General features: G+C 43.6%; 1 protein-coding gene across 1 annotated transcript in view; it reads left to right on the plus strand.

Moving 5' to 3' along the window:
- Positions 1-21,671, plus strand: part of COL28A1 (collagen type XXVIII alpha 1 chain) — a 150,599-nt gene that overhangs the window by 82,770 nt on the left and 46,158 nt on the right. Inside the window, exons 20-25 of the mRNA XM_090046961.1 lie at positions 948-1,016; positions 1,469-1,540; positions 2,195-2,263; positions 8,503-8,571; positions 18,343-18,411; positions 19,546-19,614. Of these exons, the coding sequence (XP_089903087.1) occupies positions 948-1,016; positions 1,469-1,540; positions 2,195-2,263; positions 8,503-8,571; positions 18,343-18,411; positions 19,546-19,614 (417 nt within the window). The remainder of the gene's footprint in view (positions 1-947; positions 1,017-1,468; positions 1,541-2,194; positions 2,264-8,502; positions 8,572-18,342; positions 18,412-19,545; positions 19,615-21,671) is intronic.

A 21,671-nucleotide genomic window follows, 5' to 3' on the forward strand; every position in this document is an offset into this window, starting at 1 on the left:
GGCCACAAAAGATTGAATTTGGACCCTAATTGCAAGTTGCATCACATACTTCTCATGGGGGCAGCTTTACAATGGACAGATGTTCATCTGGGAGATGAATTATGTGTCCTTCCTCAGTGGTTTTGCTGGGAATAGGCAGTTTAAAAATCTGGATAAGTTTCTATTAAAACCAATGATCCTGAGAAATGCGTTAAATCTGCAACCATTCTAGCTGGCTTGCCCAAGTCCTGTTTGTGGGATATGCTGACCAGCACATGATTTCCTGATCCCATGGGGTTACAAATATCATGTGCCACAAAAATCGACCCCTTATTCAGACTTTGTGCTACTGGGGAACCCTGGTGGAACCCGCCAAATCTGTATAGTCAATCAGTAGGATCGCCTGGAACCTAGAATTAGTATTCCTTGGAAAACTTTGAAATTTCACATAACTAAATTCCATGAGAAAAAAACCCCTAATTTCTCACCGCATGGGGATAGACAGGGAGAACCAACATTCTGTCCCTCAAAAAAGTTAAAAAGCTGAGCTGCCCTGTGGTGTCTGCCTGCCTGGCAGTCTACAAAAAACTGAGAATTCAGAAATCTTAGCTCAAACTGGGCTTCCTGGTGCTATAACAGAAAGCCTTGGAATCCTTGGCATGAGTTGGCACTTCCAGGGCTTCCAGGCTCCCTGTGGCAGAGCTATTAACACAGGGACACACCACTGGCAAGCAACAAACAAATCTTAAATCTTTCCTTCAGAAGACTTAATGAAATCAACATGATTTCATGAAATATTTCAATTCAAACAATTTCCCACTGTGAAATTTCCAGTTATCTCAAGCAAACTCTTCAGAACAAGAATGAAAGTTGCTTTACGTAGATACAGAAAGTACAGCATTGTGGTTTGTGTGGATACTGCTGTGGTGCAGAATTACTAATGTGATAATGCATATAATTCTTTTTAGGGGGAAAAAGGACAACCAGGTATAAGAGGCCCAGATGGACCACCTGGAAAAGGAGACATTGGGCAAAAGGTATGAACATACATGCATACTTAAGAAATAAAACAAGGTTATATATCATTATTTGAATGATAGTTCAATGACTGACATACATTTTTAATTACTTTTTTGTCTCATGCAAGTAATAGTCTCAGTTTATATGTTTGAGATGTGAAGGTTTAACTCAGAGTAAGTGCGATAGGATCAGATAGTAAAAAAGTACATATGGAAAGCTTAGATATTTACAAAGCACAAGTACTAAAAATTAAGTCCAAAATTTCACTGAAGTCAGTGGGGAGTAAATGTGTTCAGGAGAAATCATAGTTTTTGGTCCCTAATATCGATTTATGAGTCTACAAAGATTTATTCAAAGACACAAATGGGAATTAGGCATCTAAGGCACTTGGTGCTTTTAAAACAAACTGTCTACCATACATGAAAAGAGCTTTAAAGTGATGCAAACTAAGATGGCATGTTTTGATCAGGGTGAGAAAGGAGAAAAAGGATTCCCAGGACTGGAAGGTGTTAAAGGATCTCATGGATCTCCAGGACCAAAAGTAGGTTTGTTCTTTTTCTATATTCCATCTTTTGGTATACTGTATCAATACCTCTTCAAGACTCTGATACTATGAGACTTTCATAGAAAGATGGAAAAACAGAGAAATATTTTCATCTGAATGAGGCAGAAACCCTCAGGAAAATGTTGTGTGACCATATAATTAAAGTCTTTTTGTTATTGCCTATACTCAAGAAGGCCAAATTAAGGTTCCACATGTAACAGGAATTCTAGCCTTTCTTAATTTTTGACTGTTCAGCTTTGCAACTTTAACATTCTTTTAATGTAGCTTTTATGTATAATAAATAGCTGCTTTGACCAGGAAAGTAATTCAAATCACATTTCACATTGTTCCGACAGTTCTTGCAAGCAGCAGTCGGTCAAAAGACTGAATTCAAATAAATCATTTCTCTTAAATAAGTCTTTGAATCAGTGCTGGCTTCAAGCTTGAAACTCAGTTATCAATAAGTTTAAAGATAAAGAATTTTTGTACAAACTTGATTAATTACTCATTGTAACCTAGGTGTCTCTCCATTTTATGTGTTTTGATTCTTTTATCTTATGTGAAAGTATTGAAAATTAAGTTTCAAGTAAATGGAAAAATATGTAAATATCCACTTCAAACTGAAATTGAGATATAGTTGTTTTATTGTAGGGTGAGCCTGGATATAAAGGCTCAACTGGACCACCTGGACCATCTATTCGTGGACCACCTGGACCAAAGGTAAATCGTCTGAGATCTGTTTGCTGGAGACTGTATAATGTCCCCCTGCCCTGGCAGCAGACATCTCCCATCCCCGGCTCCACAGCTGAAGCTGAGGGTAGGTAATTGTTCCCTCTCCCTGGGAGCTGACTGCTGCTGGGGCGGGCTCTGAGCCTGGCCAGGACAATGTCCTCAGGCCCCAGCTCCACGATCACAGTCAGGGCTAGGAGATTACTCCCTGCCTCCAGGAGCTGCCTATTGTCAGGGGCAGGGGGCCATTGTCTAGGCCCAGGCTCTGAGCTCCGAGCAGGCAGCTCAGGGGCAGGGAGCTATCTTGTAGGGGTGTGCAAATCCTATTCAATTTGGATTTGGCCCAAATTGGGGACAGTGTTTCGATTCATTGATTTGGAACACTGTGCCTGATTACATTCGGCTGAATCTGAAGATTTGATGCCGATTTGGAGAATCAGTGATTCAGATATATACACAGCTTTAAATGTTTTTTCGATATACCTCGAGGTACCAGGCATGACTCATGAATGCTGCAATGCTGGGGTGGATGGAACCTATAGGAGTGTGGGGTGCCCCCCTGCGTGCTTGGCAGCAAACCCGGAAATGGACCGGAAGTACTTCTGGTCCACTTCCAGGTTCACCGGGGAGCCCCCCGTGCTCTCTTGGCTCAGCGATCAGCCACAGGGGCCCCCCTGCATGCTCCCCGGCATACCCAGAAGTGGACCAGAAATGTTTCTGGTCCACTTCCAGGTCTGCTGTCGAGTGTGCTGGGGAGCCCCCCGCACTTTTGTGGGACGCTCCATCTGCCCCAGCATCGGAGCATTCACAAACCGCCTGCTACCTAGAGGTATGTAGAAAAAGCATTTAAAGCTGCGTCTGTTTGAATCACCAAATCTTTCCAAATCGATTTGGAGGGTTAATCTCTCCAATTTGATTCAGATTCGGAGATTTGGTCACTGAATCAGGTTGACTCTCTGCCAAATTGAATCAGCAACCAAAGCTTCGCGCAGCCCTACAGTCTTGAAGCCGTAGCTGGGGGCTGCCTGTTGTTGGTGCAGGGGCACACTGTCCCAGCTAGACTCCCAACTTGGAGCTCACCCCAGCAGCAGGTAGCTCCCAGGGAAGGGAACAATTTCCCACCTGGGGGAGGGGGATTGTTCTCCTACTCCTGCTGCCTGGGCTGACTGGGAGCAAATTTACTTCTGGCCATCTGTCTATGAATGGATTACTAAGCAGTCACTATGCCGTGTTTAATTTGCTCCATGCATCTGAAGGTAGTGAATCAACCTCACAGTTGACTGACTGACTGGGCAGTATGTGTCTGCACGTGCAGACAGTCACACTTTACTACTCAGTCAGTTAGTCAACTGCACTGTAAAGCATCTTGTGTAGACACACCCAGTAATAATTTTTAATCACACCTGAAATTAATGCATTGAAAATTGCAGTAATTGGACAGGGATGGAACTTGACCCTCTTTGTTTAATGCAGACTAATGACTATCTGTTGTCATACCATGATTTGTGCCATAATAAAGTGTAATTTAACTTAAGGCGTTTCTGAGACAGACAGGTTGGACTAAGAGAGTTTTGGATCAGGAATTTTTTCCCTTGGGATAGGATAGACAAAAAAAGCCCACTAGATACATTGCCATTCTTATGGCATTCTGGAAATCTGACTTTAATAAGGAATAAGGACAAGAATTAAATGTTGTAAATTGATATGTGATATTTGTAATTTCATTGCAACTTGTGGCCACTGTCTACAGAGGTGATTTAGCACCCAGAGATAAAGGTCACTGAGACGCACATGAGATAGTTGATGGACCCTGGGCATGTCTACACATGCAAATGCTACTAGATGGGTTTATTCTACAGTAATTTACTGGGAAGTAAACCCATCCTGGGCAGGCATCCATGTAAGCAGGCATTTGGGAGCAGATTTGCTCCCAGTGGGAGCAGCCTGGAAACAGTTCCCAGCCAGCCAGAACAGTTTGGGACAGTCACCAGCCAGCTCCAGGCTCCAAGTGCAGACACCTCTGCTCAGCCTGGGGCTGGCTGGCAACTGTCCCAGTCTTGGGAAGGCCCCAGCCAGTTCCAGGCTGGGTGGGCAATTTTCCTGTGCAAGGAACTCTCAGCTGCGAGATTGCTTTCCTGTGATCGGAGCAGCAGCTGTGAGATTGCTCCCTGGCCCCAGAAGCTGCCTGCTGTTAGGGTGGGCTCTGGTGGCAAAGCCTGGGCTGGGATAATGTCCTTCTGCCCCAGCAGCAGGGAGCTCCAAGCCCTGGTTCAATGATCACCCACCCCAGCAGCAGGCAGCTCCTAGGGGCAATCTCCCAGCTCCTGGCTCCATGATTGAGAGCTCCCTGCTGCCAGGGCAGGGGGACACTGTCCCAGCTTGGGCTCCACCACTGGAGCCCACCCCAGTAATAGAAAGTTCCCGGGGACTGGAAGCAATCTCCTGCCTCTGCTGCATAGCTGACTGGAAGCAAATTTGTTCCATGTTGGCTGTCTACATATGCCTTACTGTGCAGTAACTACTCAGCAGTTAAATTTGCTACCTGCATTTGAAGAGGAAACGTTACATCTTAGTTAACTGATATACCCTTCATGTGTTCATGATTCCCTTCTGTGGATGGAGCCAGGACTATTCAAAGGTGGGCTGAATTCCAGGGCTGAGGTTGGGCGAGATGACTGAAGGGTGCCAGCATCACAAATCAATTATTTAGCATGGAGGTTATTTAACACTGTACTGGATCATGAATACACTTTTTCATCCGCAAAAGTATACATATTTTCCTTTGTGGCTGTGGTTTAACTTCCTCCTCTGAAATTAAGAGGATAAAGGGATGATCATCAAGTCAACATTTTTTTGTTAAAAACAAAATCACACCAAACCAATTTGATTTAATTGTTTTGTCAAGACTACTAGCTTGGTGGATAAGGGGAATGTAGTAGGCATAGGGATCTATTCTGAGACAGGTGTTTTAAAACACTGTTGTTTAATGCATGTGAGATTAAAGAGCTTATTGACCAAGTTTGTAGGTGACACAAAATTAAGAGACTGAAAAAACTTTGACAGGATAGGATTATGATTCAGAAAAATCTTGATAAATTGGAGAACTGGGCACTAGACAAGAAAATGAAATTCACCATAGGTGAAGGTAAGGCACTATATCTAGAAAAGATGCAAAAGGGGATAATGATCTAGGACAGGCAGTAATTTTGCTGAGAAGAATTATGGTGTCTGAAACTGCATGAGTAAGCAACGTGATGCTGCCACAAAAAGCAAATGATTCAGGGCTTTGTTAACAGAAGCACTGTATGTAAGACATGGGAGATTATAGCATTATACTATTCAACAACCAAGCCAAAAAGTTGAAATACAAATTCCATGAGAAAAAGTCAAGAGTACTAGGTATGTTTAGTCTAGAGAAAAGAATCTAAATGGGGGGATATGATAGTGGCTTTCAAATATTTGAAAGGCTGCCATAAAAGAGGTAGAACAGGAGTTCCTTTCCTTTCCACAGCAGGATGTAAAGCAATGTGTTTAAGTTGTAGCAAAGAGGAATTTTGATTAATTCTCAGGAACATCTTTCAAACAGGGAGAACAGCAGGACAGTAGAACGCGTTTCCCAGGGAAATTATGGCATCACCTTAATTGGAGGTTTCAAGAAGAGGTTGTTTAGGCAGCTGTCTGGGAGGCGGTGTAGGAACCTTATCTGTAAAGAGGATTGCATTTGATGATCCTTCCAACTCTGTGCTTCTAAATAGCAGCCATCTTCTTTAAAATCCATCTCCTATCTATTTTATGTTTTAGTCACATTAGAATAGACCTACATTCTGTAGAATAAGCCTACATTTTTCTCATTAAGGCAATACTAGATGTGGTCATGTCAGTGTCTCGAAGGCCGTGTCTTCCTGAATGTTACAGTAGTTCCATACAGACCAGGGTCAATGTGCTTTGTGCACAAGGCTTTTCACTCACTGCAATAAGTGTTTCCAACACGGATCTCAGGGCCACATGGCCTGCAGGTGTTACTGCAAAGCAAGTATTAGATATTACATTGTTAGAGTCAAATCCTGCTCACTTTATTCAAACGAACAATTTGCTGTTACAGGACTACTCACATGAGCAAAATGTGAAACTGACCATGACTTGCTAACAAAATTATGTCTAAATTTAAGGGTTAAGCACTTTGGAAAGTTTTCCTTTGTGATTTTTTTTTTTTTTTAAAGAAAAGCTTTTTTTTTTTTTCTAAGCAGCTCTAAGGAACTGTTTTATCATGCTAGCAGTTTAATCACTTCTTAAACAGTCAGACATTGTCTAGTTTTGACAGTGGGATCCACAAGGCATAAACATAGAGTTTTTCTGGTCATTACAGACAGGATAACTATCTACTTGAAGTTACTTATACCCAATTTTCTTTTACCTTTAAATAATCTCTCTGATTAGTTTGCCATTCTTTGAGTGGTATGATAGGGGCACACGAGGTATCCTTGTGGAGTAGTAAGGGTTAACTCCTTCCCTAAGGGCTGACTGATAACATCAACAGAAAGCTGTTAGCCATCCTTGTGTGCCTGTTAACAGTTGAACTAAAGCACTTTTGAGAGCAAGAAGTCTTCCTGCCTTTTTCTGAGCTATGAGATAGCACACCGTGGAACCTGGTTTTGCAGCTTGTAACAGAACTGTTGACATGGTTTTGCAAAGACCTCTTCTTCCCTCACCCCCCGCTGACAGTGCCACCTTCATTCAGAATGTATGAAGAGAAAATGCTCTCAGTTCAAAAAGGTTAGTTGTTTTGCTAGAAAACATCTAAGATGTTCTGATGAACACTTTGTTTTCTGTATAATATTTAAAAAAGAAAGAAATATAGCTCTTGCCGGGATACTGCCCTTTTGAGGAATTATGCGAGTAGCACCTCAAATCTGAGCCCAGAGACTGTTACGCTTTGAATGGACCTGTGGTTAGGAATGAGATTAATTGATCGATGAGACCATTCCAGTCACAATTCAAAAGCTTTATTAGAATATGGAATGGCAAAGACTTATTAGTACTAATAAAGACAATGATTACACAGTTTTGGATTTAGGAATAACAGGTCTGCTGGCCAGGCATCTCTGTTTTCCTGGGGACTCTTGCTGTGTTGTTTTTTTCCTGCCAAGCTTTGGAAAAGGTCCAACTTATTGCTTGCCCTAGGCCCAATATTTATAGATGATTGATTTGACATGCTAATAATTGGACTCTCGTTTAATTTTAAAATGTCTTTGGCCCATGGGAACTTTTGGAACTGGATGGAACCAGATTTTAATGGCCCCAGGAAAGAGGTCAAGGAATCAATTTAGCGAAGGCTCTTTATTTTTTAGGCATCTGACCCTACTCTGTTAATAATAAAATTATAGAAAATTAGGGTTGGAAGGGAGGTCATGTAACCCAATCCCCTGCCCAAAACAGGACCATCTCCAACTAGATCATTCCAGCCAGGGCTTTGTCAAGCTGGGCCTTAAAAACCTCCAAGGAAGGGGATTCCACCACCTCTCTAGGCAACTCATTCCAGTGCTTCAAGACCCTCCTAGTTAGAGAGTTTTTCCTAACACCAAATCTAAACCTCCCTTTGCTGCAACTTGAGACCATTGCTCCTTATTCTGTCATCTGTCACTGCTGAGAAGTCTAGCTCCATCCTCTGTGGAACCAGAACTCTGCTACCAATTCCCCCCTCGCTCTTCTCTTCTGCAGACTAAATAAGCCCGATTGCTTCAGCCTCTCTTTAGCAATCAAGGTGTTTACAGCACCACATACCGCACAACCGTGCTCATCTGGATGCCCGCCTGGGCTTCATTGCCATACTCCTGCTATGGCCAAAATTAGCCACGGTTTGGGCTACTTTTGTCCTCCTGCAGAACTTCTGAAAGAAGAAAAATTGTGCTGACCTGGCACCAACAACTCTTTCTGGAAGAGACCACATATCCTGGTTTACTTTGGCAGAAGCCACAGGGCCATCATGTAATTAGCACATTTTTAAAACAGTTGGTCTTCAAATTCAATCTTCAAGGCATAATACACTTTCTAAGCATTTGAAATTTGTTTCACAAGTAGAAGAGTAAAGGAGACCAGAAAACTTTTCTGAAAAATATTGGTGGCTTCCTAAGTAGACCGAGTCATTATCATTTTACTACCAAAAAGTATATTGATATCTCAAGCTGCTTTAGAGTGAAAACTGTAAATAATCAATTTTTTTTTGTGTATAGGGAGATCCAGGACCTATTGGGCAAAAGGGAGAGGATGGAATCCCTGGAAATTCAATAATGGGACCAAAGGTATGTAGCTTGGTAGTTCAAAGAAGAGATGGAATAAGAAGAAATGCAAGGGGTGCATCTACATGTGCAAATGCTGCTAGATGGGTTTACTTTGGAGTAAACCCACCAGGCGCAGGCATCTATACATGTGCCCATTTGGAAGCAGATTTGCTGCTCCTGACAGTAGTTTGCTTCAGCTCCCTCTGACCATGCACTGCACCCTGCAGCAGCCAGGAGGAGCTTTAGGCTCCCCCTGGGTGCCAGACCAGGGGCTGGCAGGGACAACAGGGCCAGGATACAGCTGTCTTGTCACATGGGCTAAGAGATTGCTCCCTACCCACAGCAGCTTTCTGCTGCCAGGGCAGGCTCTGGTGGCAAAGCCTGGATGGGAACAGTGTCCCCCTACCCCAGCAGCACGGAGATCCTGGCCCTGGTCCACTGATTGGGGATTCACTGTTAGCTACCTCACCAGCAGATAAGGTCAGGGGTCTAGGACCTCTGCCTCCCCTGCAGTTCTTTCCAAGCCCTGTTCCCCTGATCATGGGGTTGGGACCTGCCCTTAACTGGGACCTGCCCTTAACTGGGATACCCTCTGCCCCTGGAGCTGGCTGGAGACTGCCTGAATCAACACAGTCCCCAGCCACCTCCACGCTGCACATGCAGACTTCCGTGCAGCCCAGGGTTGGCTGGGAACTGTCCCAGTCAAGGCCAGGTCCCAGCCCCATGTCCATCACTGCCCACACAGGGAGCCCAGAGCTGGTTGGGAGATTGCTTCCTGCCCCCACTCCACGATCACAGAGTGGGGGCTGGGTGCTTTGCAGCTGGGGCAGGGGGACATTGTCCCTGCCTAGGCTCCGGTGGCAGAGCCCGCCCTGGCAGCAGGCAGCACCAAGGGGTAGGGAGCAATCCAGGCTCCCAGGAAGAAATTTGCTCCCAGTCAGCCTTCTACATGCGACTTACTGCGCAAAAATTACTATGCAATTGATTTGCTACTTGTGTTTGCAGGTAGCAGATTAACTGCCAAGTAGAGTAAATTAATGTGCAGTAAGAGTCTACATGTGTAGATGCAGATGCTTAATAAGCAGTAATTTGCTCTACTGTACAGTAAAGTGTCTTGTGTAGATGCATCCAAGTTGTACTTAGTGTTTAACGTTTGTGCAGTGTAATGTTTGGATGAAGCCCGAAAAACCTGAACTGCCTGATACCTCAGTTCTTTATGGATTTGGTTTGGAATAAGCTACTTTTTATATACATTTGATCACTTCAGTAATTATGAATAAATAATTATTCCATGTGCATCCTGTTTTGCATACGTAACATAAGAGGTATGCCTTATTCCATGGGAGGATACATTCTTGAATTTATCTCAGATGGTCTTTGCCTCATTCCCATGGACTTTATCCCTATCACTAAGATCTGTCAATACTTAGAAATTTTGATGAAGGGTCAAACAGCTTGGCTGTGAGTCTTGCAGTATTGCCAGTCTTAAGCATTCAAAAATACAGTAAGTTAAGTTTCAAAGTTAGGAAGGTTTTTAAAAAAAACAAACAACACATGTCAAGCTCCATTTTAAAGTGGTTTTAGTCTTTCGACTCATTCTTTTTTTTTTTTTTTTAAGTTTTTATCTGTTACCATGATGGTCAGATGTTTACATGTTTGATGAAAACCAGTTCTTGTGAAGTTTCCTGATTCCAGTTGTTGGTGCTTTAAAACAAGCATCTAATGTTACAAAATTAATGATAAAACTATGAATTGGCAACACTGCATTTTGTAGCTACACTCATGAATGCAAGTTGTTACAACACTTATTTTAATACCATTGCCAAATTATGCACCAAGATTCATATTATTTTAAAATGTTACATGTATTTTATTTTCTATTTTCTTCTCTCAGAATTCACTTTAGTAGTCTATTATATAAAAAAGTAAGACATAATAATATTGCAAAATCAAGCGCTCAAAAGTAGTAAATGCCAAAATTAAGTTTGCCTGTATAACCTTAATTCAACCTCTGTGGGGTATATACATTATAATACAGCAGGGCTGCTACATGGCATGCCTGACAAGGACACTACAAAAGAGGATATTTATAGGGAAAAGGGGCTGCTCATGGTATTGTAGGGGCTGGTAGAATAATATGTGGAGTTGGGGGGAAACTGAGCTTAGAAAATGCATATTGGTGTTGCGAGGGTAGGCACAGAGTGCCTCCAGGAAGAAGTAGGCACTGTCATAGTGCCACCTTCCCCACCAAGTCCCAGACACAGCTTGGCTGGAGTGGCCCTTGGGGCAGTGGCTTGGGTCCTGGGGGCCAGGAAAGGCACAGGACTATATCAGGTATCAGTGTCAAGTGAATAGCCTTGATGCTGGCCCATGGTGTGATCTCAAGCAAGTAAAACAGGGCTGCCAGCACTGCTGGAGGGACAGGAATGAATTGGCCCTAACACTGAATGGGATTATTCCACAAAGACAGAAAGAAGAACAAAACTGCACCTCCCCTGTGGCTGCACTTTCAGTGTTATGGGGCAGGTATAGACGGGGTGGTGGATTAGTGACCATCTAACCCTGAGTAAACTGCTGGAATATAGTCTGTGCTTGATATAATCTAGCCACTGTGTCAACAAGTTGGGCTGCCCTATGACAGTTTTAAGCGACATGTAGTTTAGTTTAATTACATATAAATATGTACTGTTTCACCCACCAAACCTCTGCCCTAGTTCAGTGTAGAGAATGGCAGGTGCTTACTTAACCAGCAGCTATTCATTATCTGGCTTTCTCCTCATTGTTCTGTGTGTAGCTTCATGTTTTACGTACTGGTATGAATACAGACTTTTTCCCTCATGGACTTTTGGTTGATTCTCATTCTCTCGTTTGAACACTTCACAGATTACATGAATTTGTTATTGCTGTGAAGTGGGAGTAAACTTAGGCACAAGAAACATTAAGGCTAGGGACAGACATTCAGAAAGCCTGAATTGATTCAATCTTTGCAGGTTAGTTTAATCTAGCTAAGCTTTATCAGTTTTGTAACCAGACAGACATCCCAGAAATGCAGGCACATGCCTGCAGTGGCTCAGGCTAGAAGGCAGCAGGGGCCTAGAGCAGCCCTCCCTTCCTTCCACAGCATGGAACTGAGGGGGTGTGGCCAGGCTCCCAGGATGCTCTGATTAGCCCAGCAGGGAATTGATAACAGTGTTTATCACACAATTAAGAAAACAGAGGGACACTACCAGCTACTTGCTGATTCTGCAGGACGGAAGCCAGCATGTGGTTTGCTAGCTAATACACAGACACCTCCTCAGCAAGACAGAGGGGAGGGGGGGATTTCTGCTTAACAGGGAGTGGTGAGGGGAGGGGGGAAACAGCCTGCACCCTCTGGAGCTGCAGCCAGGGAGCAGAGGGGAGCGGCCAGCCCTGCTGTGGAGCAGAGAACCCTGCCCAGCCCAGAGAGCATGCTGGGATGCTGGGGGTGTCTGGTTTATCTTAAACCAACAAGGGGTCTGGGACAGACATTGCATAAACTGGTCTGACCCAAATCAGTTTAGTCTGATATTCAACCAGGTTTATCTCAAACCGGTTTCAGCCATTTTCAAACTGGTTTATGTGCACTGAACATTTGTTCTGTTATAGGTTTAAACCAGTTTCTGATCACTTAAACTGGTTTATGTGTAATGTCTGTCCATAGTCTAAGGGTGAAATATCCTCTAATTCTGAGAACCAAATCTGAGAACCATAGGACCTGTTTTTTCAGTATTACATAGCACTTTTTTGTGTTCAAATCACATCTAGGCTGAGCTCAGTTACAGCAATGAGAAGGCAAACACTTCAGCAAATTATATTCCAGGGCATTAATAACATGACAATTAACTGACTAGTAAAGTTACACTAACCTCTTCTTCTGATGTAAAAATCCAGATTCATCATTTGGTGCAGGGGCTTACAGAGCCTTCCACAGCCTTTGCTGAAGACCCACAGGTAGAATGTTGGAAGCTGCAGGGGCAGAGGGATAGGGGGTGAAAAATTCTTGACGTGCCTTCTTCACTAACCCCTTTAGCATCCATTTTCAGTCACTGTTTGACACAAGAGCTGTCCATCTAGCCCACTATCCTGTTTTGATGTAGTTCCTATTCTCTTCAGGTCTTTAGTTTTCTAGTAAAATATATTACAGTACCCTTAGGGTAGTTTTCCCAGCTTTTAGACCATTCCTTCAGGTCTCTCCCCATGCTCTTTCACTTACTAAGCTTTTCATATCAACAAGAGAAGCAAAGGAGCTCAACAAGAAGTCTTAGCCCTTTCCTAAGCTTTAGCTTTAAAGCAGAGTGAAAGCTCTTTTATAATCTTTCAGCATTTCTCGATATGCATTGGTAGCTAAACTACAGCTCCTATAGCCCGTTCTCTAATTACAGAACCCAGGGTGCTTTGCTCTTGGGCTGAACTGGGAACAGAACCAGAACTAGACTTTGAAAATGCTTGAAGGGCTAGCTCCCCCACTGTCTATTCAGTTTTCACATACATAATCAAGTTTCTAGATATACAAAGAGTTGGCTATCCAGAATACTACTGCCAGAATTTGGGCATGTAAGTGGATAGACTGAATATCTTGTGAACCTGGATAAGCTGAATTGCACAGGAGGGAACAGGAATAAAAATCTTTGTAAGTGGCCCAACATACCACTTATGACCGCATCCAGATGAGCACAGCCATGCAGTATATGTGGGGCTGCAGACACGTCTGCAGTGCCACATACTGCATGTTCAGTTCTCCACACTGCAAGGGAGCAGCACAGAGGGGTTTGTGTATAACTCTGTATATGGCAGTTTTAATCTGACAGGCCCATTTTACAAAGCAGTCTAGATTGTTCTGTATGATTGCCCCATCCTCTCATTTTTTACCATTTTACCAATTTGTGTGTCATCTGCAAATTTTAAATCAGCAGTGATTTTATATTTGCTTCCAAATTATTGATGAATGTGCTGGATGGTATTAGGTCTAGCACCAGTCCCTGTGGAACGCTACTAGAAGCACTTCTATTCAGTGATGATTCTCCATAAGTGATTGATATTTGAGATTCGACAATTAGCCAATTAATTTACACCATCATTCTGTTGTGTGACGAACAACTGTCAGTCAGCATAGGAATCTTGCTGGTTCCTTGTCCCCATTTCAAGGCATCAACTTTTAACAAGAACTCATTAAATAAATTATACATTATGCACACACATATTGACTCTGCAGTTGCAATGAAGTAAAGCTTCATTCTTGAAGTAGCATGGCATGGCTGAATCATCACTGATTATCAGTAGTATTAGCTTTTCTGCTCCTGATTAATTGAAAAATAGCGTAGTCAGTCATTCCTTGGATTTCTTGTCCCCACAACAAGAACCACTTTTTACAATGAGTGCACTATTTGGCAACATATACAATAGTAATCAACCTTTTAATTTTTTCTGCTTGCCATTTCTTATTGGACTGGCAGTTTCTTTTCTGCAGATTACATCTGATGCAGTTTCAAATCATCCATGAAATCTGTTAAGCCAACCAACACTTGTTTGAAAATTTCCATTGCCAAACATACAGACTTCAATGCTTTTTGTCAAAGGAGTGGGCTGTTTTGAGGCATCCTAAAAAATCAAGCATACACAGCATTGTCACTGCTACTGTTCTTTCATTTTGGACCCAGTCACATACTTCACATTCTCTTCAATTTTGGTGAAATCCTTCAAAAAAATTGAACAGCATTTGCTAAGTCTCTTTTTCCAGCTGGAATCTTTTGACTCTACTACTTTTGTCTTTTCTACTAATGAAAATTATCTGCATTTCCTGTTCCCTTTGTCAGCCATGGTGGGTATCTATATGGACAAATTAACAAATTACTGAGGAATAAAAGGGAGCAGAGAAATTACCATGGATCACCTGACCAACAGTAACTGTCTGTGTGTCTGCTTTGACCATGTGGAACGTGAGAATAATTTGGGGTGCTTTGCCCCCAGTGAAACAAGGACTAAACTATCATGGCTTAGCTTTCCCTTACTAAAGGATGAGCGAGAGCATTGGCAGTTACTGCAGGGTAGGGTTTTCTCTGTTTAACTCACTTCAGGCTGTTCATTTGTTGGCACTCAGCATCATACCATTGGGATGCTGGAAGAGTAAAGGTCAAAGGTAAAGGCCAAGTCAGAAGCCACTGAGGACAAGGAGACAGGGAAGCAGAGTAAGAAAATAAAATGAATCAGAAGCTGGAATCACAACCCAAGTGTTCAGGAGCAAGACAGCAGACACGTGTGCTGCACACAGATGGGTATAAATTGGGACAGGCAATCAGGGGAGCTGCAGGCATAGACAGCCTGAAACACTCCAGCTGACCAAACAGACAGGGTGGGGGAGCAGGCTGTTACAGTCCCTGACAATTTGCCTTTGTACCTACTGAGTACAAGAAGTCCATGGAACCATGATAAGAAATAATATTATTTCTTATATGTGATGTACTATATGCCTTTTATTTTAGATGTAGTTGTTATAAAAGATTTGAAGTGCAGGACTTTGATTCAACTACATTTTAAAGCAGGAAATAGCTAGAAAACTTCCCCAATTCTTAGAGGAGAAAACATGTTAACATCTTGTTCTGAGTTTTTTGTAATGGTCAGCTAAGGTTAAATGAAAACATCTGTTTGGCAGCTCTTTAAAGAGTTGGGATTTGGAGTAAAAAAAACAAAAGAGGAATAAACTTATGTTCCAGGTTTTTCTTTATATACATGAACACGTACATGTCTGTGTACACACACACACGGGTGACTAAATATTTTTAAAACTTCCTCAATTTTGTACAAACATTGAAAGCCAAGCAGATATCTACTCATAAGAATAATAAGGAACCTCCATTATCATTTCATTTGCAATAGTTGGACTCCTCCCCTTTTCATAGTTTCATAGTTTCTAGGGTCGGAAGGGACCTGAGCAGATCATCTAGTCCGACCCCCTGCCATGGCAGGAAAGAGTATTGGGGTCAAACGACCCCAGCAAGATGTTCATCTAACCTCCTCTTAAAACCCCCCAGGGTGGGAGCCTGCACCACTTCTCTTGGAAGTTGGTTCCAGACCCTAGCTGCCCTGACTGTGAAGTAGCGCCTCCTGATATCTAGCCTAAACCTACCCTCTGCCAGCTTGTGACTGTTATTCCTGGTCACTCCTGGCGGTGCTCGGGGGGAACAGTGACTCCCCAATGCCTGCTGATCCCTCCTAACTAGTTTATAACAGGCCACAAGATCCCCCCTCAGCCTTCTCTTTTGGAGGCTGAACAGGTTCAGGTCCCGTAGCCTGTCCTCATAGGGCCTGCCCTGTTGTCCCCTGATCATACAAGTGGCCCTCCTCCGGACCCTCTCCATGCTGTCGACATCCCTCTTGAAGTGTGGCGCCCAGAACTGGACGCAGTACTCCAGCTGCGGCCTGACCAGTGCCGCATAGAGGGGTAGGATCACCTCTTTGGATCTGCTCGAGATGCACCTGTGGATGCATGCCAAGGTGCGGTTGGCCTTCCTAACTGCCTCCCCACACTGCCGGCCCATGTTCATCTTGGAGTCAATGATGACCCCAAGATCCTTTTCCACCTCCGTGCTGACAAGAGAGGAGTTCCCTAACCTGTAGGTATGGTGCCAGTTGTTCCTCCCGAGGTGCATCACCTTGCACTTGTCTGAGTTGAAACCCATCCTATTCTCATCCGCCCAGCCTTGTAACCTGTCTAGGTCTGATTTTAGCCTGTTGCATCCTTCCAGTGTGCCCACATCCCCCCACATCTTAGTGTCATCAGCAAATTTGAACAGGGTGCTTTTTACCCCCTTGTCCAAATCACTGATGAAGATGTTGAACAGTGCGGGCCTGAGGACCGAGCCCTGCGGAACCCCACTGCCCACGTCCTTCCAGGTTGAGAAGGACCCATCCACTACCACCCTCTGGTTGTAGCCCTCCAGCCAGTTGGCAACCCATTTGACTGTGTGGGTGTCTACACCACAGCTCCCCAGTTTCTTAATGAGAACGGGGTGAGAGACAGTGTCAAAAGCCTTCCGGAAGTCCAGGAAGACTATATCCACTACTACCCCTGCATCTAATGATCTGGTGATCTGATCGTAAAAGGCCACCAGGTTGGTCTGACAGGACCTGCTACTAATGAACCCGTGTTGGTTGCCCCTAAGCATGCAGTCCCCTGCTGGCCCCTCCTGGATGTGTGCCAGCATAATTTTCTCAAACAGCTTGCCTAGGATTAAGGTAAGACTAACCGGCCTATAGTTTCCCAGGTCCTCCTTCCTGCCTTTTTTGAAGATGGGAACCACGCTGGCCCTCTTCCAGTCCTCCGGTACCTCACCAGAGCACCACGAGTGCTTGTAAAGCCGTGTCAGGGGACTTGCAATGACCTCGGCCAGTTCCTTTAGAACTCTAGGGTGGAGATCACCCAGACCAGCTGACTTGAATACGTCCAACCCCTCCAGAAGCTCCCTAACTAAATCCTCGCTAACCTGTGGCCCAGGTGTGCCTCCCCCCAGGGCCCGAGGGGGGCCCAGCAGGGAGGTGGCTGTTCTGGTCCCTACTTAGGAAGACAGAGGCAAAGAAATTTTTAAACATGTTAGCTTTGCCGTCTGGTGTGACGACCAAATTTCCCAACGCATCCTGCAAGGGCCCCGCATTACCCGGGACCTTCTTTTTACCCCCTATGTATTTAAAAAAAAAAACTTCTTATTGTCCTTAATCTGGGAAGCTAGTCCCAGTTCCATCTCTGCCTTGGCCTTCCTAACTACCCCCCTACATCCCTGAGCAACTACAGAATAGTTCTCCCTGGTGATGACCCCTTCTTTCCATTGGGTGTAAGCCTCCTTTTTAGCAAGGAGACATTCCCAGATGCTTTTGGTGAGCCATGGAGGCTTGTGTGGTCTCCTGCTCCCTTTGATCCTCATTGGGATTACTTTCCTTTGGGCTTGGAGGATCGTCTCCTTAAGGAGCGACCACTCTCCTTGGACACCCGGCTCCCCTCCCTTCCGGGACCTCAGCACTTCTCCAACTATCCTCCTTAGCTCGTTGAAGTCTGCCCTCCTAAAATCTAGGGCCACTGCCTTACTGCATGCCTTTGCCACCTTGCGCTGGATGGTGAATTCCAGCAGGCGATGATCGCTGTCGTCCAGGTGGTCGAGCACTCGCAGCCCCCTCACCAGGTCATCACCCGTGGCCAGCACTAGGTCCAAAGGGAATTGCATAGGAGTTTCTCTTTCACTTCTCTGCTTCCCTAACAGAATATTTTCTGGTTTCACAGTAATTTGAGAGGCTGAGTTACTTGAAATGCAGAACCTGCAACATAATTCTAGACATGTGAGGTTAGCAAACAATGATGTTAGCCTTGCCAACTTCTAGTGTTTAAAAATCCTAAATTAAGATTAAAAAAAAAGTGAGCCAAGTTAACAAGCCACAGGATTTTAATTAAAAAAAAAGAAAGAGTTCTTTTAATTGGGCTTCTGGTTTCCTAACCTCTAAAATTTTTCAAAATTTCTCTCTGCTGTTATAAATGCTAGAAATTTACTTTTTCCGAAAAGAAACCTGAGATTCTGCACCATTTCTGATTCAAGAATTTAAAACTGTGACAGAACACACAAATCATTGTGAAATTTGTGATAAAATTGCAAAAGTGAACAGCCCTTTATTTTATTTTCCCCAAAAGCATCTCATATAGTTTATTTAGGTACCACATGTTTGCATGTATATCTTGTCTTGTGTAGTCCAATTACTGATGCAATTCTTGGTTCTATTATTTGCATTCAGGGTGAAATAGGATTCCCAGGATTACCAGGGCCACCTGGACTGAAAGGCAGTGGCCATCCAGGTGCACCAGTAAGTGCTCTTTTGCATAATTTCTCACTGCAGTTAGAATTTGTGGTAGGCATTCCAAGCAAAATGAATAATAAGTGGATCACTAATTACACGGTTAATAATTAGGTGAATATTGCTGCTTTGAAAAGACTAGTACCAGTGAGGCTTCTCTCTCATTTTAAGTGTTTTGTTTATATCTGGGAGGACTCTACTTTTTTTCCTTTCTCCAAAACAGGGGTGTCAAATTCATCTGGCCCCATTAGCAGTGCAGAGCTTGTCTACTGGCCAGATGAACGGCATATGAATGGCCCCATGGGCTGGATCAAGCTCATGGAGCTGCCCCACCATGTAATGCTGTATCTAGCACACGTGACACACTTTGACCAGTCCAGGACTGCACTGCACACAGTGCCCATGTGGGACCAATCCAGGAAGTGTGCTACTCCAGCTAATCTGGGACATGCTGGACATGGTACCCACACTAGACTGGCCAGGGGTGGGCAGGGGAGCTCAGAAGTATGGGTACAGTGTGCAGCCTGCATCCTAGGCCTTGCACATGAGGCTGATCTAGCACAAACTGTGTATGGGTCCAGTTCAGGACCAGGGGCTGGATAATGGGGCTCCATGGACCACCGTATCTTTAATACATTTGCTTTAAAACAAGAAAGCATGCTTCTCTTCTTCTTTGCATGCTCAGTCCTGCAAATAATTACTATGGGCATGATGCTTTCTAATAGAAACAATGACAGAGTACCCAATGATCCCCACCTTCTCCTCCCTTATAACATGTCTAGCTCGTATTTTTACTGCCTTCCCTTTCCTTTTAATCATTTGTGCTTATCTGGTTCCTTCCACTCATGATTCAAACATGCTGCAATTTTTCACATCCATGAGAAGCTTTAAACTGTGGTTTGACATTATTGGTAACAGCCTCCTCATGAAATTGTGTTCTTCCTTGCTTTTCATGACTGTTAACATTTGAGATTCCACCCAAGCTACTCAGTAGTTCTTTCAGTGTCCCACTCAGTGTTTATTGAGTAATGTTAAGATAAAAATATTCAACAGCAAAAAGGGAGATATTTAAAGCTGACACCGAACCTCTATTTTTCATATGGGACACTACAGACTCATATTACTTCTCTTATGTTCTGCTAGGGACCTCCAGGACTGATAGGCTCTCCAGGACCAAGAGGCCCCAGCGGCATAGGAGTTACTGGACAAAAGGTAACAATAGTATAGCAATACTTGTTATGTAAATGGCAGGCATGCTAGACACACACTCTATCCCCTACCTTACCACTCTTCTCCCTCCCCAAAGAAACCAATCCCAAACAAGAACCGAAGTCAGAACAGAGTCCAGTCCCTTGACTCTTATTGGCAATCTTCTATTGTCCACAGATTGAACAGGAGATACAACCATTCCTCCCATTCCAGGTCCGAACTGAAGCATATGTATAGTGTTAGTGGAGGAAACTTGTATGTAATATCTTTTCTATGAATAAAGAGAGGACCATGGCTTGTAATTCTGTCAATTTGGCTAGTCTGAGTAACAGTAAACTCATTACAAAAAAATTAATTACATGACACCTAAATTGAATCTAGTAATATGTGTAAGAAAAAAATTAATTCTTCTTTGAACAGACTGAAAAACAGACATTAAGGAGATTATTTCAATTTAATTAAACTGCAATCCCATATCTACTGATCATGGATGCATTTTCCCTTCATCTAGGAACAGAAGGTGCCAAAGCAGAATGGCTAACCATAACTAGCTAAACTATGGTACTTTGGTGGTTTTGCAATATTCAGTTATGCCAGAAAATAACATATAGTGGAACAGCCAGTATATGATACTCTTATGCCATCTATTAGTTGTTCCATCTGTGTGAAGTGCAAAATCCTTCAATTGTTTTACTTTTACTGTATCAAATCAGGTCCTGCAAACACAGCCTAACTTTCTTCATGCGAATAGACCCATTTAGGGCAAAAGAACAATTCATATATGGAAAATTAAATACTTGCCTAAGTGTTTTCAGGTTTGTAGGGCCTTATTTGGCTCAGAAATTAGAACTATATCATGGATTTCCTCCTAAATTTTAGTGATTATTCAATACAGCCACTGAAAGATTAATCTATTTTGCATGGAAAACATGGATCCCTATTGATTACATTTGCTGTGGAAAAATGTGAATTTTCTACTTTGAAGGGGAAAAACCCAGGAAATAGCAGGTTTCCCCTTGCAGACAGGCAGAGTTCCAACTTGCAATGAGCTGCTTGGGGCCGGGGGAGCAGGACACAAGGGGCAGGGGGTGTCACACCATGTGCTTGTGCACACATTCATGCAGCATCCAGGCAGAGTGATGGAGAACAGCTCCTGCAGCTCCCTCCACATAAGTCTATGGGGGCAGAGGGGGGCACAGATTACACAATGGGGGGCATAGGCAATGCATAGGAGAAGGGGGAGCACATGCCCCCTCCCCTGGATTTCTGGACCCACATCAGGGAATGGGGCTATAGCCTGGCTGGAACAGCTCCAGGCAGATACCTCTGCAGCCCAGCAAGTAGGACCCGGTGAGGGAAGGAGTGCTGTGCCACCAAGGCCACCAAGATGAGGTGCCCCCTGCCCTTGCAGCAGCAAAGGGCACAACTCTGTTCTGCTGTACCTCACCTATACCCCATTACCTACTCCTCCAGTTCCTGTGCCCATACCCCCTCTTCCCCACATACCCACCCCCTTCTTCACACACTGGGGGGGCTGGTGCCTGGGGGCAGAGGGAAGTGAGTTGGGAGTGAGGGGCATTAGCAGGGTTAGGGGTTGGGAGTGAGGGGTACTGGCATGGGCAGGGGAAGAGTCCCAGCACATCAGGGCTGCTCAGTACCACAAAGCAGTAGCAGGGACAGCCACAGCTTGGCCCTCATCCTGGGGAGCAAAATCAAAAACCAAAATATATAGGTATTTAGAGTTTAAATTTTGTTATAATGATTGAGACACTGGTGGCTTCCAAATCGCTTTCAAATTGTAAATAGATCAGATGCACAATATTTTACTGATATATACAAATATATAGCAGCGTTTCATTTTAAATTTAAGAAAAACATGGATTTGGGGATTTTTTTTTTAAGTAGAGAATTTGGGATTTTTTAGTCATAGAAAATCAGTTATGCCAGAGCATAGCACTTTTTCAGATGGCATCATTGGAAACTATTCTTCAGTAAACTTAAACGTGTGGCTTTAAGCTTGTCATAACTAAGATAAGAAACCCATTTTAACAAATCAAATA

This window comes from Crocodylus siamensis, chromosome 5 (assembly GCF_052110815.1).
Source record: "Crocodylus siamensis isolate JL-2025a chromosome 5, ASM5211081v1, whole genome shotgun sequence".
In the NCBI taxonomy this organism is placed as follows: domain Eukaryota; kingdom Metazoa; phylum Chordata; order Crocodylia; family Crocodylidae; genus Crocodylus; species Crocodylus siamensis.